Source organism: Arctopsyche grandis, chromosome 10 (genome assembly GCF_051622035.1).
Source record: "Arctopsyche grandis isolate Sample6627 chromosome 10, ASM5162203v2, whole genome shotgun sequence".
NCBI lineage: Eukaryota > Metazoa > Arthropoda > Insecta > Trichoptera > Hydropsychidae > Arctopsyche > Arctopsyche grandis.
The window spans coordinates 29117864-29137143 of record NC_135364.1 but is presented as its reverse complement, the minus strand read 5'-3'; the positions used below and the strand labels follow the sequence as shown (position 1 = coordinate 29137143).

Here is a 19280-nt window from a genome sequence, read left to right as displayed (position 1 = left end):
TATATATATATATATATATATATATATATATATATATATATATGTATATACATATATGTATATAAAATTGAATGTCTGTTTGTCTGTCTGTCTGTCTGTCTCGTATAGGTTCCTAAACCACTTAACCGATTACGATGAAACTTTCAGGATTTGTTGTATGCATGTCACGGAAGCTTATTGTGAAAAAAACTTCTTAATAATAATACTTGTAATTACGATTATTAAAGTTTTAAGTGCCATTCTGTACTCAAGGAAATGTGTTTGTTGGTAACCATGTTACCAGTTGGTTTATGACGACAAGGCGTTGAAGAGACGTTAGTAGAGCTCCAATTAAAGCCCGGACCCTGAGGGGGCTGTATATTGTTCAAATGTTGTAAATGCATTGTTAAAGGTTCGCCGAACCTTTTTTACAAAGAATTTACAACAATTGAACAATAAACGGCACGCTTCCGGTCCTATGGTCCTAGCTCCAACCATCACTTGAAACGGGAACGGGAACGGGAACGGTAATTGCATACCTTATTCTGGCATTGCTCAGCTAGTATACAATAAAATCATATCTACATTAAATTAGTAGAGGGAAAGTCACCTTGACTATTCTCACAATGTCTTCAGCTATTGATAACTTGCTCTTATTTCTAACATTGCCCCCCCCCCCCCCTTGAACTTTTCGTTAATTTTTCGGAGCAACTAACCTCTTGTTAATCGATACAAATCCAAATACACTAGGATTTAGCTGTAATTTTGTCAGTCGATTTAAGCCACCGAGCAGCCGATAGATTCTCATAATGAGCAAAAACTTGTTCACGTGCAGAATTTAGCATCATCGCGATAAGGGGATAGAGGTATTGTATGTGTATGTAGGTATGTATGCCGAACTATGGATAAGTTTCCCACGAACCTCCAAGGAGGAGTTTCCGCAACCAACAAGTGTTGGGATTCGCCAAGAAGCAAAGTTGTTTTTGCACGTAGTACATACGTACAAACACACAGAGGTAGCGTAGCGTAGTCGGCTTATCGGAATCCTCATAAATATATAATAATATTAAGATACCCGGCAGGCGAAACTAACGCCATTTTCCAGTAACGGGGGGGTAGCTGGGGTTGCGGAGACAGTTTTAACTATAATGGTGCAAGTGAGTAAGTGAGTCTTGGGCGACCTGATTGAGGCAGTTTTGCAAACTCGCAACAATCGGCCATTACGGCGATTAATGGCGGCCGAATCGAATCGGGACGATTTCGCAAACAAAGACATCGTTTATTATCGTTAATTGGCTCGAAGGGATTTTCCGCAGACCTGATGAATTATTGGCGCAGACTGCTGAACCAGCTCACGCCCCGCCACTCCTTCCCATTCTCGCGCCCTTTGCCACTGTCTAATTTATGATATTTTTAACTCTGCGCCAATAATTAACCAAAAAGGCTTCTAATACCCGTTATTAACGATCGCAATGTCAATTTAGTATATTTATGTACATACTGTCATGTTCCAAAACGCAGTTTATACAATATATATCAAATTAGTTGGTTAACAACAGTGTGGTATAGTGGTGAGTGTTGTATTCTTTGTCACAGGTTCGATTCCCACTAGAGTCGCGTTGTTGGCCAGTTGACCTTGGTTTGTCGAGGTCGATCGTTACTTATCAGAATTCGCCAATTTTTCTGATTTTCATTGAAACGGGTTTGGTGCATCCGCTCTAAAATCGCCAGATTAACAGAACGGCAGCTTTAAACGTAATTCTCGTTTTCTCGAATGATGGATTGCACATCAGATGACGAGTGACCTTTCGATGTGCACAGATGCAATTATTAAAATTGAGTTGGATCTATCTGGCGAGTTTAATAAGGCAAGATTCGGAACTTATCGAATTTAATAATTGCATCTGTGCACATCGAAAGGTTATCCGTCATCTGATTTGCAATCTATCATTCGAGAAGATGAGAATTGCATTTAAAGCAGCCGTCCATTAATCTGTTGTTTAATTTGTCTGGCGATTTTAGAGCGGATGCACCGCATCCCATTGAAACGGTTCCTGTACAATTGGCTTTTCCTATTCAATTTTCTATTGCAAACCTTGAGTTATTATTATGTCTCAGGTTTCGCCAGATTTATCGCCATAGATGTCTCTGTGGATGATTATTGAATGTAAAAATTCGTATTGTTACATGAAAAATATTATTGATCGTATTGTTTATATGTTTGTAAAGTCCGACTATATGTAGATGCCTGGAGTTGTTTCGATTTACATACATGTGTATGTATGTATTAATTATGTATTTAATATATGTAATATATGTATAATTTCTCAACCTCCCGAATTACAAGATTTATAATTTATTATTTATTTATTTTTTACGATTTCGCCATAGTGACATTACAGATTAGCTCCAGGTCGTCACTATGGCTATTTTATTACAAGACATTAAAAACTCATAATTAACGAGACATCTAAATATATAATTATTACATACATACATATGTAAATCGAAAAAATATCTGATAACTATGGTCAGATATTACAAACATCGTATAAATACGATTAATAACATTTTTCTTGTAACAATATTAATTTTTACATTCAATAAACAACCACAGAGACATCTATGGTGAGAAATCTGGCGAAACATGAGATATAACAATAACTCAAAGTTTGCAATAAAATTTGGATAGGAAAAGCCAATTTTACAGGAACCGTTTCAATGAAAATCAGAAAAATTGACAAATTCTGATAAGAAATGACCGACCTCGACAAACCAAGGTCTGGCCAATAACGAGACTTTTAGTGGAAATCAAACCGGTGACATCAAGCACGAAAGAATTCAATACTCACCACTAGACCACACTGCTGGTTAATTTTAGCATCTCGAATCTGCTGATTTATGAAAATGCTGCATAAATCCAAAAAAATGTTGTCAAATTCATCCATAGATGTCTATACGTATGATGGTTTGCTTGCATCGATTGTAAATATTATTGTACAATTGTATTAATAATGTATAGGCGAGTGTAGATGTTCGATTGAAATAAAAATAAAATGTATGTTCTTATGTATGTATATGGATTTTCTTATAAATTTATTTATGTTTAAAAATATGTCAATCAACGCCAGTTATAACGGTGACGTAACTCGTTCGGTTATAAAATTGTCAATAATCGAACATGCGACATATTATATTATATCAGAGTGTGTGTGTGTGTGCGCTTGTATGTAAGTTTGATTGATTGGCAGGGGTTGTTAATACGCGTTCGAATCAATTTCTAAGGGTTTGCAAGATTAAATTCCTAAGGGGTAGGAGGAGAACCGAGCCGGGGGAAATAAACGTTTTTCATCGCAACGGAACAACGAATCGCATTCCATCAATTTTAATTCGACTTAATTAAAAGACATTCCTTTATCTTCCGCCTTTCTTTGCAGCCGCGTTTTGCAAAAAGGTCTGCTGAATTATTCTGTCATAACGATATTTTTTATAACTTCACTTCAATATATGTACATATACGAAGTATAAAATATTGAGTATTAAAATTATATTTCAAGTGAAAAAATATTTTCACTGACGTTTCAGTGAAAATCATATCATAACCAGTTACATTTTCAGGGTTGGTTTTATTAATTTAAGATACATTGTTAGGGTTGGTGTTAGGATAGGTTAGATTAAGTAATGGTTCGCCCTATTCATTTAAGATTAGGTTGTAGAGTTAAACGTTGTAAATTCATCGTTTGATACATTTTTACTGCTAGAATTGGTGGAAACATATTTTCACTAGTGAAAATATGTATATTTTTTAGTAACGGCAATGTCACTCACTCCCGTTTTTCCCGTTTCCATTCCCGTTTTGGGGCAATTTTTTTTACAGTAAGCTTTCCGGACATGCATACAACAAATCTTGAAAGTTCCATCGTAATCGGTTGAGTGGTTTAGAAGCCTATACGAGACAGACAGGCAAACAAACAGACATTCAATTTTATATATTGTGTATAGATTGGTTAAGGAATCAAACTGAAATTTTATATGGACACACATATAGCCAGCAGTTTGGCTTAGTGGTAGCGTATATATTTAGCACCACTGAGGTCAAAAGTTCGAGTCCTCGCCATTCTGCAGGTTAGATTTGGGGGTTTTGTGATTCCAAATCGATCGTTTCTCTATCAAAGTTTGCCAATTTTATCTTGATCATTGCTGAAACGGTTCCTGAAAATTGGTATTAGATCTAATCCTGTTGTCACAAAATCTGCCTGTGTATAATTTGTAATAATTATACACAGTAATCTGAAATCTATAAATATCTCTATAGACATCTATATAATTTCGTATTTATTATATGTATAAAAATTGTATACAAAAAAAATCTAAAAATAATCCATAGATGTCTCTATGATTATTATTTCTGATTAATTGTTATATGCTATATATTCTGATCGTATATGTATGTATTACTGTATTTCTGATTTCTGATTGTTTATGTATTCTGTATTTCGTTAACGTACACCCGTCGCATTGGAGCAAATCTGTAATGGCGAGTGTATATTGATTTGTAACAATAAAAATAAAAATAAAATAAAAAATTTATATTAATTTTGAATTTAACATGAAAACCAGTAAACTGGAAATAACAGCTTACTTCTGTTCTCATTTTCTTTTATTTGAAGTGAGATTTTTCCTTTTAGAAAAGTAAAAATTGTTTTTTCAGTGAGAAATTTCAATCTTGATATATTTTTTGTATGCATTCCAAAAAAAAAGCCGATTAAATCGAGCATACGTAAACGTGCGCGTCTTTTGCAGAGTTTGCACACGTTGTAATAATACATGAGACGGTATTTTTCAGCCGGAAATCGTTCCGGAATAGGTGAAGGGCTTCCCTTTACGAGGAGAAAAATGTATTTAGGTTTGCGTTGGTCAAAATTTACAAAGGTTCGGAGGCTGTAAAGCGAAGAATCGAAGGGACTCAGCGTTGTGTCGATCCTTTGGAATTAAATAGCGTGAAAGAGTTAAATAACCCCCGGCGGGAGTCGTCGAAGAATTTTCACCGCTATGAAGTTCGGAAATTCTATTTTACATTTTCCGAAAAGGGGTCCCTCTCTCTTTATGTTCGGAAAGAGCCATTTGTCCTCTTCTTTGCGACATGCCCCGGTCGGACAGAATGGGAAGTGTGGCAGATGTCTCCAAAGATCGACCGGTTGAATAATTTAACTAACAATGAAAAGTAGTTGAGAGGAACGCAATGACGTAATAAGCACTCTAATGAAGTTTTTATGATTTTCATACTATTTTATATAAAAAAAAAATTTGTAAAAATATTTATTGAAATCTTATAGTATAGGCAGATACTTTATTCACATGTTGTACTTTGTTAGAATATTGTCCGAATAAGAATAGTTGATATCAGAAATAAATCTATGTATTATCACCTATGTATGTACATACAGTATAAATGAAACCATTCAATTCTTAAGTATATACATCATTTTCTATTAAGGATCTTGGTGTAATACTTAATAATAAACTCGATTTCTTTGAACATATTTCCTTCATTACTAATAAAACATATAAACGAAATGCAGGGCGATGCGGGGTTTAACCACAATATACCCAATATTTAATCGCCATAGTTCTTTATCAACTCAAAATAAAATAAAATTATATCGCGCGATCATATTACCATTATTAACCCATGCTTCACCTGTATGGAATAATGCCTCGAATTTAACCTAACCTTTCCAAGCTCCAAGTAATACAAAATAACTTATAATACACCCATATATACTAACTTGAAAAAACTGCATGCCATATATAATATTCCGTTTGTTACAGACATTACTAACAAACTAACCAGTAGATTCTATGACAGAATCACTAATAACCATACTAACACATTAGAAGAGTCTCGGTGATTACAACAAAATGTCTATACCCTTCAGGTATAACACACAGATTACCTAAGCACAATCTGCTTTAGGTCATCGACTTTAGAGAGTATTTAATAGCCAGCAGCGTGGCTCGGTCGTTAAGCTTCTGCTTAACACTGAGAGGCGCCGAGTTCGATCCCTTGAGCTGACCTCGATTGAAAAGAATTTTTCTGAGTATATCTGTAATGCTGCTGGTCAGACCAGGATTTGTGACTCCTGGTTGATCGTTTCCTATCAGAGTTTGCCAATTTTCTCTGATTTCATTGTTGAAACGATTCCCGATTAAAAATTGGCTAAAAATCCTTCCTACCCACTATGTCACCACTATTTGAGTATGATTAATGTAAATATTACAATAAAAATGTATGTACAATTCATAGATGTCTCGTTAATTGTCGAGTTTAAGTCAGTGTCTCGTAATTTAGCGACTTAAGTTTATAATAAAAAATGCTGTATTGTTTGTAATTTGGCCAGGAAGGCGCATTGGGGTTTACCTGTAATGCCTTCCTGGTATGAAATAAAAAAAAAAAAAAAAAAAAAAAATATTATGCATTAGATGTATATGAGCATTTAAAAGAATTGTAAATAAGTTTTTGAGCTCTTTTTCTTATTATGCTGTACATTAACATTATAATAATATAATACTATGATTACTTACAACATTAATTTAAAATTGTAAAATAGAAAATGATCAGTAGATCAGTAGCTATTAAAATAGATTTAAGATTCCTACTCCGCTCAACAAATCCCTTTAACGATCCTTATGTACTTAATTTATTTTATCTTTCCCTTATTAGGTCTCACCTAGAATTTGCCTCATGACTTTTTATTTATCCCATATTAATTGTATTGAAAAAGTCCAACTAAATTTTATTAAATCCTCACGCTACCGTTTGCCTACCAACTGTTCCCGATATTTTAAAAATCCTATCATTTAACAATATTTCTGTAAGTGGACGACTCACTGATGCTACATTCTTTAAGTTCCTAAACGGTTTCCTTGATTGTTCAGATTTACTGAGTAAGGTTAGTTTCAGGATCGCAGTTAGGTATTCTAGACACGTTGCATTCTTTAAAATTAATCCTTGCAAAATCAATTCCCTAAAATATTCCTATATACAGCGTGTTTATCGTCTGCTTAACGGGGAGCTGAATGAGGTTGATATCTATTCGGTATTTCCTGACATCAATTCAGGACTGCTATCAGGAGTGTCTTGATTGATTGATCCATTTATCCAGCAGGATGGCTTAATGGCAAATCGATTGTTTTTTATCAGAGTTTGCCAATTTTATCTGATTATTGTTGAAACGGTTCCTCAAAATTGGCAAAAAATCATCTTTCCTGTTGTCACAAATCTTCTGTATTTATTGTGTGTATAATTTGTAAAAATTATGTACAAAATCTAAATCCATAGATGTCTCAATGGATTAATTCTGTGATTAATTAATTAATTGGTATTTCGTGTTCTTCAGCTTCTGGAAAAACAGTGATTTATGTAATATTAAAATGCTGCATTGTTTATAATTAGTGTCCAGGAAGGCGCATTCGGGTCTTCCTGTCAAGCCTTCCTTATGCATTGTCCTATTTAGTCATATTTCAGATTTTAATATTTTCTTTTTCATTTGTTTGTTTATATGTACTACATATAGATATGTATATGTATTATGTATTTTGTAAAAACCTATGATTGGGCTCAGATGTTATTTTGATATATTTATGCTTTATTTTCATGAATTTCTGAATCTGAAGCCTGTTGATTTTTCAATAAATAAATAAATAAATATTAGATTACCCTGACGGAAGCTTTGACCGTTACTTCAATTCGGACTAATTTGATGCAAAGCTTTAAATGCAGGAGGAATTAAGCGCATCGTAAAACAGACGAAACGAATTTTCCACCCGGAAAACTCGACTTGAATGCACAATTTTTAATTTGCGCCGAACATTTCTCCACTCAGTTTGCCGTTAATTGTATTGTAGTATCAATTTGGCGAAATTGCAACCGTATTGCGAAACAGACACAATAGGCGATATAAGTTCGCGAATGGAATCGCTAACGAGTACAAACGGCAACAATATAACCCGTAGGAGGTCGCGTCGGGGGTGAAATTGACACCGGGCGTTAATTATTTCCCCACACGCTAAGGGTAGCTTTTCGTTCGACGACCGCAACCCCGTCAAACCGGAAGCGGACGTGGTTGTGAAACAATTTCTAAATAACTGTCAAACTCCAACTTGTACCGCCACGTCTATTGACAGCGTGACTAACGCTTTCTAAAGCGTAATTTTCAAACTGCTAACCCTCCTCGAGAGGGCTGATTTTAGATTCAATCCCACCCCCCCCCGCCCCCACTCTCGTCAACGCCACTATCGACAAAAAAAAACGCGATGAAAAACCTTTCAAAGTTTCTATGCATCGATTTTGAAACTAGTAGAGCAGTAATTCACAACCGAAGTATCCTCATTTAGTACTTTGCAAAACTTTCTTAGCCATGGACTGTGGAACTAATTAACGGATGGTATAATGAATTAATTTGGTTTTTAATATATTTACTACTAGTAGTTTTACCCGGCTTCTCTCGCTATTCTTAATATAAACAGCTTAAACATGGCAAAACAATCTAATAGTAAACATGCATTTGTTTTTTTATTAAATTTTTTAAATCTAAAAAATTGATATCGATGTCATCGTCATAGAAACTCTGATTTGTTTTTGATGCTCCCAACAAACCTTTAAACCTTACGTATATAAAAAGTCTCATTCGAAATTATATATTAGATTTATTATACAGATTGATCCAATGCGCCACTGTGGCCTAACGTATTATATAAATTTATTTATTTATTTTACAGGTATGCACCTATGTATATACTTTCATTACATTAAACACGACATACATATATTTACGGTCAGTCATTTTACATGACACAGAGACATCTATGGTCAAATTTGCAGAATTTACTACAAATCAGTGAAATTCGAGATACTGAAAACTCAAAATTTGTGAGCAATGGTTTAATTGGTTGTAAATTGGTTAAAATGGTTGTAAATTTGTTGGAATCGTTTCTATGAAAACTAGATAAATTGTCAAACTCTGATAGGAAACGATCGTTCTGGACTAGCATATCCAAGGTCTGGCCAGCACCAAACAGTGGAATTGAACCCGTGACCACTTTGTTCGTAAGTATTTTATGCCAACCAATAGTCTATGCTGCTGGTTAATGCTCTTTGGGGAAAAAAAATCCAGCCCTTCTTATTTTTTTTTGTTTACATATTTGAAAAATTATGACATATATACAAATTTACATACATATGTATTTGACAATAGATGTCTCTATGGATGTTAAAAGACATGAATTCAATTTATATGTACAATGTTTCTGGCCAGGGAGGCTCATTGCGCAAAAAATAATTATGTATATACTGATAAATGACCAAGTAAATGACTTAAAAAAATGACCAAGTTTCAATGGATCAGGGATTTCTCACTGTGATACTGCCTTATTCATATTTTATATACTGTTATGTAGTCGACTAACCAGTAGGGATAAGACACACTATTGATTTGTGGCACACCTAATTTAATAAGTAGCACCATTGATTTGTGGCACACCTAGTTTAATAAGTAACACCATTGATTTATAGCACACCTTAAAACACTGACTAACCAAAATTGTACGACACGTGTCTTCAACACTTCATTGTTTTAAAGAATAGTATATAAACTCATCACTGTTAGAATTTAAGTTAGTAGCTACCATCGAGACTCTGAGATTGGTAGTCATCATCATCGAGACTCCGAGAGTAGCAGTCATCACATCAGCAGCAGAACAAAGTTAAATAGTGAAGTAATGTTAAATTGAAACAGTTCTACGTATCTTATTCAAATTCTCCGTTCCATAATTAAATCTACCAATAAGATAAATTTAACGTTTTAATAATAATAAAGAAATCTTGGTTAGTTAACCAAGTAGTTAAAAAAAAAATTAATCTTTCATTGGAACGTGACAATACATAAATACATACATATACATATGTATATGATACGATACGTATTTACGTGTGTAGATAAAATAATGGCGTAAAATATATGTACATATCTTTCAGTAGAAAAATAGGAACAAATAAATTTACCGTCTACCGTTGCTTGGCATGGTTTCTTATAGTTCTTCGTTTTATGTCAGATACAATTACTAATGGAAGGAAAGAGTGTATAAAATATAATAAGTCGTAGCTCTGGATGAATGAGTGACCTTCAAGTGAATATTTTAAAATTATTTAAAAGAAAATTCATCTTCAAATTTACAGCATTCTGACTATATATGTACATATGTATAGTTTTTTTCGCCTATCAAAGTTGGTCCCGTGTCTCTAAAACACCAGCCATTTCATCAAATTAAAAACAATTTTCCAATATGAAAGATAAAATTTATGGAAATGGACTGCTGAGGGGATACGCGTCAAAAAAGTTTGGTAACTACTGCAGTAGAGAAACGATATCATCGAATAATAATCGTGTTTTCGAAGTGATTTTGCAGTTTTTTTGTATATATATATATAACTACGTCTACCCGAAATCCAATATTCCTCCATCACCGATGCGGTATCGGAAAATGTAAATTAAAATAGGAAAAACCGATGAAAACTGAAAATGAAAATTCGTTTTCTCTCATCGTATTTTCTTCGAGCGCATAAGTGGGTATACACAATTTTATTCGGTAAACAGAGTACAGGATATTAATTCCAAACATAATTATCTTTCCATAATATTGAACTCAGATTCTCATACATATGTATAATATATTGCATCATACGCAATATTTTGCATTATAAGCTTTGAACCTTAGTTACATTGTATGTATAAGAAAAACCAAACTTTCAGCATTAAGATGTCCTGTCTAAAGTAATATCGAGATTGGATTATTTTTTAAAAGCCCAGATTAAAATTTATTGGATTCTAAATAACTTTCAACATGATTTTTATCTAATTTTAATAGATAATTCTTCAATGAATTTATGTGTTATTTTTTCAATCACTGTTTCGTTTCTTTCCATTTTCTTTGTTGGTGGTTGTTGCCTTACATTGATCGCTATTGCAGTCTTTCATAAGGAAATTTAAAAATAAGAAAATTTAATTGGTCCTAGAGAGGGTTCAATGATCCCAAAATGATAAAAAATTTAAAATTCTATTATCTAATTTTTATGACCACACTATGTAGTATTGTGTCGATTGATTTCGACGGGTGGGTGGCTTTGGAAAGGAAGTTATATGTTATATATAAATATACTGTAAGGTAGTTTATAAGCGCCGCACGTATTAATCGTGAAAAGTTTAGTGCACGCATTACACGCTCGCCAATCTAACCCGTCCACCCGTTAGAAATGATAAATGAATGTGTGTGTGCACCTTCGTGGATGTGTGTATGTATGTACGCTACCGCGCAGCGCACATGACGCTGACGTTATCCGTTCCAAGTCAAATGCTCAATATCAGGAGCATATGTCAGTAGTTCCACACCCCCCACTTCCCCGCTACCCTGCTTCCTCGAATCTCCTTGACACGATCAATCGTCACGCCACATCCCTATGCCTAACGTATACTCTTGGTATTCTAATTTTTTTTTTAAATCTTTCTACTTGTCCACGCGTCCGCCACATACATACCCACATCCAGCGGGTGTTGGCATATTAAGTTATTAAATAAAAAAAAAATAAAATAAATGTTTCGTCGGTCATGTGTTCGATCCGCACGTGCTCGAATTTTCTCAAATAAATACCTTTTAAATATATTTAATTGTTTAATACGAAAAAAAAGGTAAAAACTACCTACCTTCCTATATATAATCAATATATTTTCCTAGAGGAAACATTGGTATCGCACAGTATATATAGAAGTTTTTTTCTTTTGTTATTATATTTGTACATAAGTTTTGGCAGTGGTTTAGCTGTGACGTACACATGTATGTCGAATCGAAACAACTATTATAGTACGGTGAGCGTTATCTCAGTCAGACAGACAGACATACAGAATAGCGATATTATATATACATACATATAGTACTTTAAAGTTCTGTGCGATTTGTTTATCAAGGATACGAAAAAGGCAATTTTAATGGCATTTACCTCGTGCTGCGGTGTCTGTATGCAGGGGGCAATCTCCTCCTTGACAGGCACGCCTCTGGAGCAATCCCGGACAGCGGCGCCCCCCATGTTGAGGACCACGTGAAACTCGTCTGGACCGAGACATGGATCCGGGACCACAAGAGGAGTCGCACGAAGACCAAGCACCCCACGCTGTCACTTGACAATCCACCACTGAAACAATATTACACACTCTAAATAAGCTTTTCACATATTAAAAACAATAAATCACAACGGACAAAATGATGCGAAACACATTTTTAAATTTAAATTTTCAATCCACTACATACGAGTATTACCAATTATATTTTGTTTGGAAGTAAAAATGTTTGCGTCTATATATGTATGTACATACATATGTACATAGTATGTTCAATGATGACGCATGGATGTTAGACAGGCTTGTTCTTATGTCTGTTATGACATACGTTCCCCCACCACTCATTGTAATGCTCAATGAGGCGAATTGTTCACGTACGTTTAATCAGACACGCGATGGTCATCCTCAGAGATACACCTCGACACATAAAGATGGTTTTCATAGACACATCTATGTATGTTTGTCCGTTTGTCCGCTGGTAAGGAGCGGACCTCTTGACGTTCAGCTCGAATCACCGAGGAAGTGAACGCCAAGATGATAATGTGCTCAAAAAAGTAAGGAACGCTATATTTTCGGCATAATGAGGAAAGACAGGAAGTGGAACACGTGGGTGAGAAGTATGACAAGGGTAGTGGACATAGTGGATATAGTAAAATATTGAAACGGCAATGGGTGGGCCACGTGGCTAGAAGAATGGACAAAAGAAGTGCTAGAATGATACCCGAGAGAACGCAATAGGGTAAAAGAAAGATAGCAGGATATATGGGTAGACGAAATTAGGAAAATGTGTCGGGTGAGATGGATGAAAGTTGCGCAAAACAGAGACGAGTGAAAGCGCATTGGAGAGGCCTTCATCCAGCATTGGATGGTGAGCGGCTATAGATTATGATGATGATGGTGACATAGTGTGTACTTATGCATTGAAGATTTTATGGAACTTCTTATGGAAATTAGATGACACCACTGACTATAGGTATAGCAACTTTTTACTTTTCCTATATACAAAGTATCAATTAATCACTGATTACAAAATGTCTATACCCTTCAGGTATAACACACAGATTACCTAAACACAATCTGCTTTAGATCGTCGACTTTAGAGAGTCTTTAATTAATATTATGTATTAGATGTATTATGAGCATTTATAAGAATTGTAAATAGGTTTTTGAGCTCTTTTTCCTATTATGCTATGCATTAGATTAATATAATACTATGATTACTAACAAAATTAAATTAAAATTGTAAAATAGAAAATGACAAGTAGATCAGTAGCTATTAAAATAGATATAAGATGTACTGTGAATTTAATTGAGTAACAATAAAAAGCATTTAAAAATCAAAATCAAATCACTGATTAAATTTTCGTGGTTCTTAAAATATTTTATATACACTAAACCACTCTATATATTGAGCTGAAACTTTTTTACATAAAATATATATAATAGATTTCAGACAATGATATTTTTTAAATATTTTTTCTCACTCGGTAGTATCTTTACTCTTGAATTTCGAGCTTTATCATATTTTTCCGAAATCATTCAGCTTTCAAATTAAGTAAAAATAAATTAGTTGAAGATCCGTTCAATGGAAGTCGAAGTTTATTCTTGTCTAATTTATAACTTAATACGCTTTTTATTTTGAGCAACATAAAAGCGGTCTATTAGTACATATATATGTAAGTATCTTAGACTTTATAGATTTGAGATATTATGTTTGTATAATTGAGCAATTATGCTGCCTACTGCCTAGCTACATAAATATATGGAATAAAGATTAGAGTGATTATAGCTATTTACATATATTCAAGTAAATTCAATATGCTTGAACGTTAGTTTCGTGTTAAATTTAAAGCAACACGTTTTGTGTCGTAAAACACGTTTTACGATATACAATATTCCTTGAACGAAAAAATTCCCCCTTTTTTTCCCTTCTGAAATTGATATACATACATACAAAGCGATGAGATATCGTTGCTTTAATGCAAAAGTTTGTTCACGACTCAAAAGTTAGATCTTTAAAAATTTACATTTTACTTATCTAAGACAAAATTATACGCTATACATATTTATAGGTAACGTTTACTCGTTCGAAATAAATGTTGGGGGAGGTGGGTGGGCGGGGGGGGGGGGGGGGGATATTTGCGATAAATTTCGTTAATGTATTCAAAAGGAAAATTCAGATATGTACATACAAAACATATGACGAATGTTCATAAATTTTCTCAAGTGTTTATGAATTGATTTGTAGGGAAACTATTCAAGCGTGTTTATCGTATTCTTGTAATACATTATATTATAGGGACACTGTTTGTATGTATATTACATATAATACATATATTTCGAATGTTTGCGTGTAAATAACGTAAGTGAGAGAGAGAACACTATAAATCAATTGTATAAAATATCATACCGAAATATTTATAGCAATTCATAAATACTCAAATATACATACATATGTATGTATTGTACATGTGTAATTGTCAAATCATTATGTTTAATTGTTCACCGAGTAAAATTTGTGAAAATTAACCGTTCAATTTATTCCATAATAATAATATGATGCAGTTCAATTCACCTTTATAAATTAAAGGTGAAAATTATGAGTAGCAATTTATATTATAAATGTAAATTAATTATTTTAATACCACCTATTTACTATACACATAAATTATACAATAGTATTGTAGCATATGCGAAAAGGAGCCGCCGTTTTAGTTGGTTTTCGAGGATTATCTCCAGGTTTAAGTGCAGTCGGCTAACAATGGAGACCCCTGAATTGACTTAGTGGTCGGTAACGGCATTCGGCCACTAGAGTTCGTGACTATAACAATAGGTAAACAAACGTGTCAGGGAAGATGTACTGAGCGACCTGCCCTTTATAAGCAGGTACTTAGGCTATACCAAGGCATTCTGGACGGAGCACTGCCAGTGCGTGGATCTCCTTAATCACACAATATTTAAATGCTGTGAAGCGACTTTGGCCTTTTATTTAGATCCTCCACTCACCCCTACGCAACAGTATATTACATTAATATGGTATGAGTCTATATTTGTTAATGCCACAATAACGCATGCAATTACCATTCCCGTTCCCGTTACCATTTCAAGTGATGATTGGAGCTCAACTCGTGTATCTTAAAAGCCGTGTCATAAACCACATGGTAACGTGGTTACCAACGAGCACATTTTCTTGAATACACAATGACGCTTCAAACTTTAGCGTCAGTAAAATCGTAATTATGAATATTATTATTGAGAGGTTTTCTTTTCATATTAAGCTTCCCGGACATGCATACAACAAATTCTGAAGGTTTCATAGTAATAGTGGTTTAGGAGTCTATACGGGACAGACTGATAAACAGACAAGCAGACATTCAATTTTATATATATAGATTTTGTTATTGTTGAAATTTGAGTTTGTTTGTTATAATATATACATTTATGTGTACAATACGTGATCGATGAATCGTATCATCTCCTCAATTATCTCTCAAACACATTTCAAACATCACCTATTGTTGGAAACGTCCTCAAATTCAACTTGACTAATTCCAAGTCTCGAAATGAGATACACCAACTCGGAGTTTGATTCCCGTTTCAATTCCGCAAACAGACCGATTCAAATTGAAACTCGACACATTCAGCCAAAACAACGATACGCGAACGCGTATCAAAATCGAAATAATAATAAAAAAAAGTAAAAAATGATGAAAACGAATCGAATGTCCATTTCCGCGACAAGAAAACTCGTTACGGAAACGAGGCGCGGCAACAAGAACGGTCATTATAACGCAATTGCGATATCATCGATGAAGTTTTCCGATGATTTTCCGACTAACTTGTCTCATTCTGATATCAAACTCGTATCAGACGGGAGTTTTCACGGGGACGCGTGGTGAGGTAAAAATGCGGAAAATACGGTTGTGCCGTTAAGCCAATTTGAAGAACTTTTTCACGCTCCGGCGTAATTGAATTCTAGCACCGAAAACCCCTCTCCTACCCCCCTTGGAACCCCCCCCCCGCCCTTCGGCTAGACATATAAAGCCTTCGAGAAAAATATTTTCCGCGTTGTGTATATAAATTCGTGTATTTTACGTGCGCTGAGGTCTCAAGCGCGACCAGGTCGCGTTATTTTCGTCACAATCGACTTTTGAGTGAAGATGGAAGGATTTTTTATTGTATTTATCTTATTTATTTTGTTCGTATATTGTGTGCCGTTGGTCGAATTTGCCCTAGCCTTTCATCCCTTTCTCTTTCTCTCTCTAGGTCAGTGGTTCTTAACTGGTGTTTCGAAGAACTTTGGTGTTGTTGCGAACTTTGGTGTTTCGCGAGTTTGCTACAAGTATTCATCGAGATTATGAATGTTTTAATAGGAAAAGATATCAATGAAATTATTCATTCATCAAAAGTTTCAGCATAAATCAGCTGTTCAATTAATTATTGGATCGGTTTTAATATACATGTTTTATAAACGGAATCTATATACATACGTACATACAATACTTCCATGTGTACTTTGAACTAGGTTCAAAATCTGGAATTTCTCTAAACATTAAACTTAAAATTAATCAATTTTTTAAATATATAGTATTTTATAAATTTCTCTAGTAACTAAATAAAATAGTTCATCATCATAAAATAATTCAAAGTTTGAAAACGATTGGATAAGAACCCAAATTTCGTCAGAGGAAATCAAATGAAAAAATCGAAAGCGAGCTAAGAAGAGGCTAGTAAATAACAATTAGATACAACATAACTTCTTATTGAATACTTATCTCGCAGATAAAACTCCGTGAAGAGATATACTTATAGCCGTGAAATGTCAGATTTGACATATTTGGCTAAAAATCAATATATATATCGTGTATTACATTACATGAAGCTAGACGCCAAATTTGAAATTTATATATACATATGAGAGTTAAAACTATAAATATTTAAATATTAGAGATAACGAGAACCTATAGAGCAAATTTTATAAAATATAGAGTGAATTATAGGCGTTTAAACAATTAAAATCTGAAATGGCCAGATCAAGGCGAAAAGGTTAAGGATAGATTATGGTAGCCTTACGTACAGTCATAGACGTCACCGTATCCGAAATTCTGGATATTTGATACGCATTGTATACGATATTTTATCTCCAACGTCATGGCAGACGATACATTAACGTATATTGATGACCAAAATGAGCAATATGGCAAAGTATGAAAACGATCGGATAAGAGACAAGAGATATAAAAAATGACCAGTAACACGAAAACCATGTGAACTTAATAAGAGGTAAGTAAAAATAGAACATTTTCATGAGATAGTATATCAAATATTGGCCCTTATTTGATTGATTTTGACTCATAAATTATTATATGTATGTTCAAAATTCATCTTAGTTATATTCTTATAGCTATTGATCATTATCTATTTTACGCATTATTTTTCCTCACAGTATTTATAGTTTTATCTTATTTTAATACAAATTAATACAGCACAATAGAAGAAAAGGTCGAAACTTTATTTACAATTCTTAATGTTTATAATACATTTTATACATATGTACATATATAGCCAGCAGTATGCGTTTGTGTTTAACACCCAGAGGCTACCGGGTTCGATCCTGTGCTAATTTTTAATACTGCTGGTCAGACTTGGGTATTTGTGACTGCAAGTCGATCGTTTCTTATCAGAGTTTTCCAATTTATCTGATTTCGTTGTTGAAACGGTTCCGCCATCAAATTGGCAAAAATCATCCTACCCGCTATGTCACAACTATCTGAATTTGATTTATATACAATTTGTAAACATTTATGTACAAGTCGAAATCCAACCTGAGATATAACAATAACTCAAGGTTTGCAATAGAAAATTGGATAAGAAAAGGCAATTTTACAGAAACCGTTTCAGTAAAAATCAGAAAAATTGGCAAATTCTGATAAGAAGCGATCAACCTCGACCAACCTCTGGCCAATAACGATACTCTGGTAGGAATCGAACCCGTGACATCTTTCACGAAAGAATACAACACTCACCACTAGGCCATACTGCTGGTTAAATGAATAGTGGAATTATTTAATTTAAAAAATGTGGGTTAGTATAGTGGACGAACTGATTTTTGGGTTCGAAAAATAGGTGTTCGTTGTACTACATTGAAATAATAAAAGTTCACGCGAGTCCGCAAACTAGATTTTAATAAATTGAAATGAGGCAAGCCCTTTTGTTTGGGTTTATATAAATTTATTTGTATGTAAATCTATCGAAAGTTCTGACGCTTCGCAAATATTTGATACCTTTAGAATTGTTATGTGGCCCCGAAAAGGTTAAAAACCCCTGTTGGAGGACAAAGATGGTCGGCAGATGATGGATATCTATTTAATCAGCCGTGATATCGGACGTCGTTGTTGTCGTTGGTGGAGGAAAATAGGACAGGGGGCATCTGGTATTAAAGGGAAAGCTCCAGGGGTCTGGGATGCGATGGTTTCAAAAATAAGGTCCTTACGTCGATAATTCGGGCACAAAGTATCGAATTGAAATTGATTCGATAAGTGGAAAATATCCGCTTCCACGCATGTATCGTTGCAAATAAAGAACGTATGATATTACAAATATCGTATGAAATACATATATGATATTTGCGGTCTATATTGTTATTTTACCTTTTGTGTAACATTACAAGGTTTTCTCGTTTGTATTTTCCATTTAAGCTAATGCGAGGCTATTAAATTTAAATAACATAGCAGTCGAGCGCTTCAGTTTAGTTTCATGTTGAATATTATTACATTGAAAATATCATTTGGATATAGATATATTTTGTAATATAAATTTGAGTATGATTGTTGTGTTGCCGGTATATTTTATTTTAGTTAAATCCTAAAAATAATTTACAAAACATTCATATATGTATACTAACTTGAAAAAACTGCATGCCATGAATAATATTCCGTTAGTTACAGACATTACTGACAAACTAAGTAGTAGATTCTATGACAGAATCACTAATAACTATACTAACACAATTGTGAAGAGTCTCGGTGATTACAACAAAATGTCTATACCCTTCAAGTATGAACACAGATTGCCTAAACATAATCTGCTTTAGATCGTCGACTTTAGAGAGTATTTAATTGATATTATGTA

At 33.9% G+C, this 19280-nt stretch overlaps 1 protein-coding gene across 1 annotated transcript in view; it reads right to left on the bottom strand.

The window, feature by feature from the left end:
• The window catches only part of vex (somatomedin B and thrombospondin type 1 domain containing protein vexed), a 188962-nt gene that overhangs the window by 48201 nt on the left and 121481 nt on the right, over positions 1 to 19280 (bottom strand). Inside the window, exon 3 of the mRNA XM_077439715.1 lies at positions 12032 to 12223. Within this exon, the coding sequence (XP_077295841.1) occupies positions 12032 to 12223 (192 nt within the window). The remainder of the gene's footprint in view (positions 1 to 12031; positions 12224 to 19280) is intronic.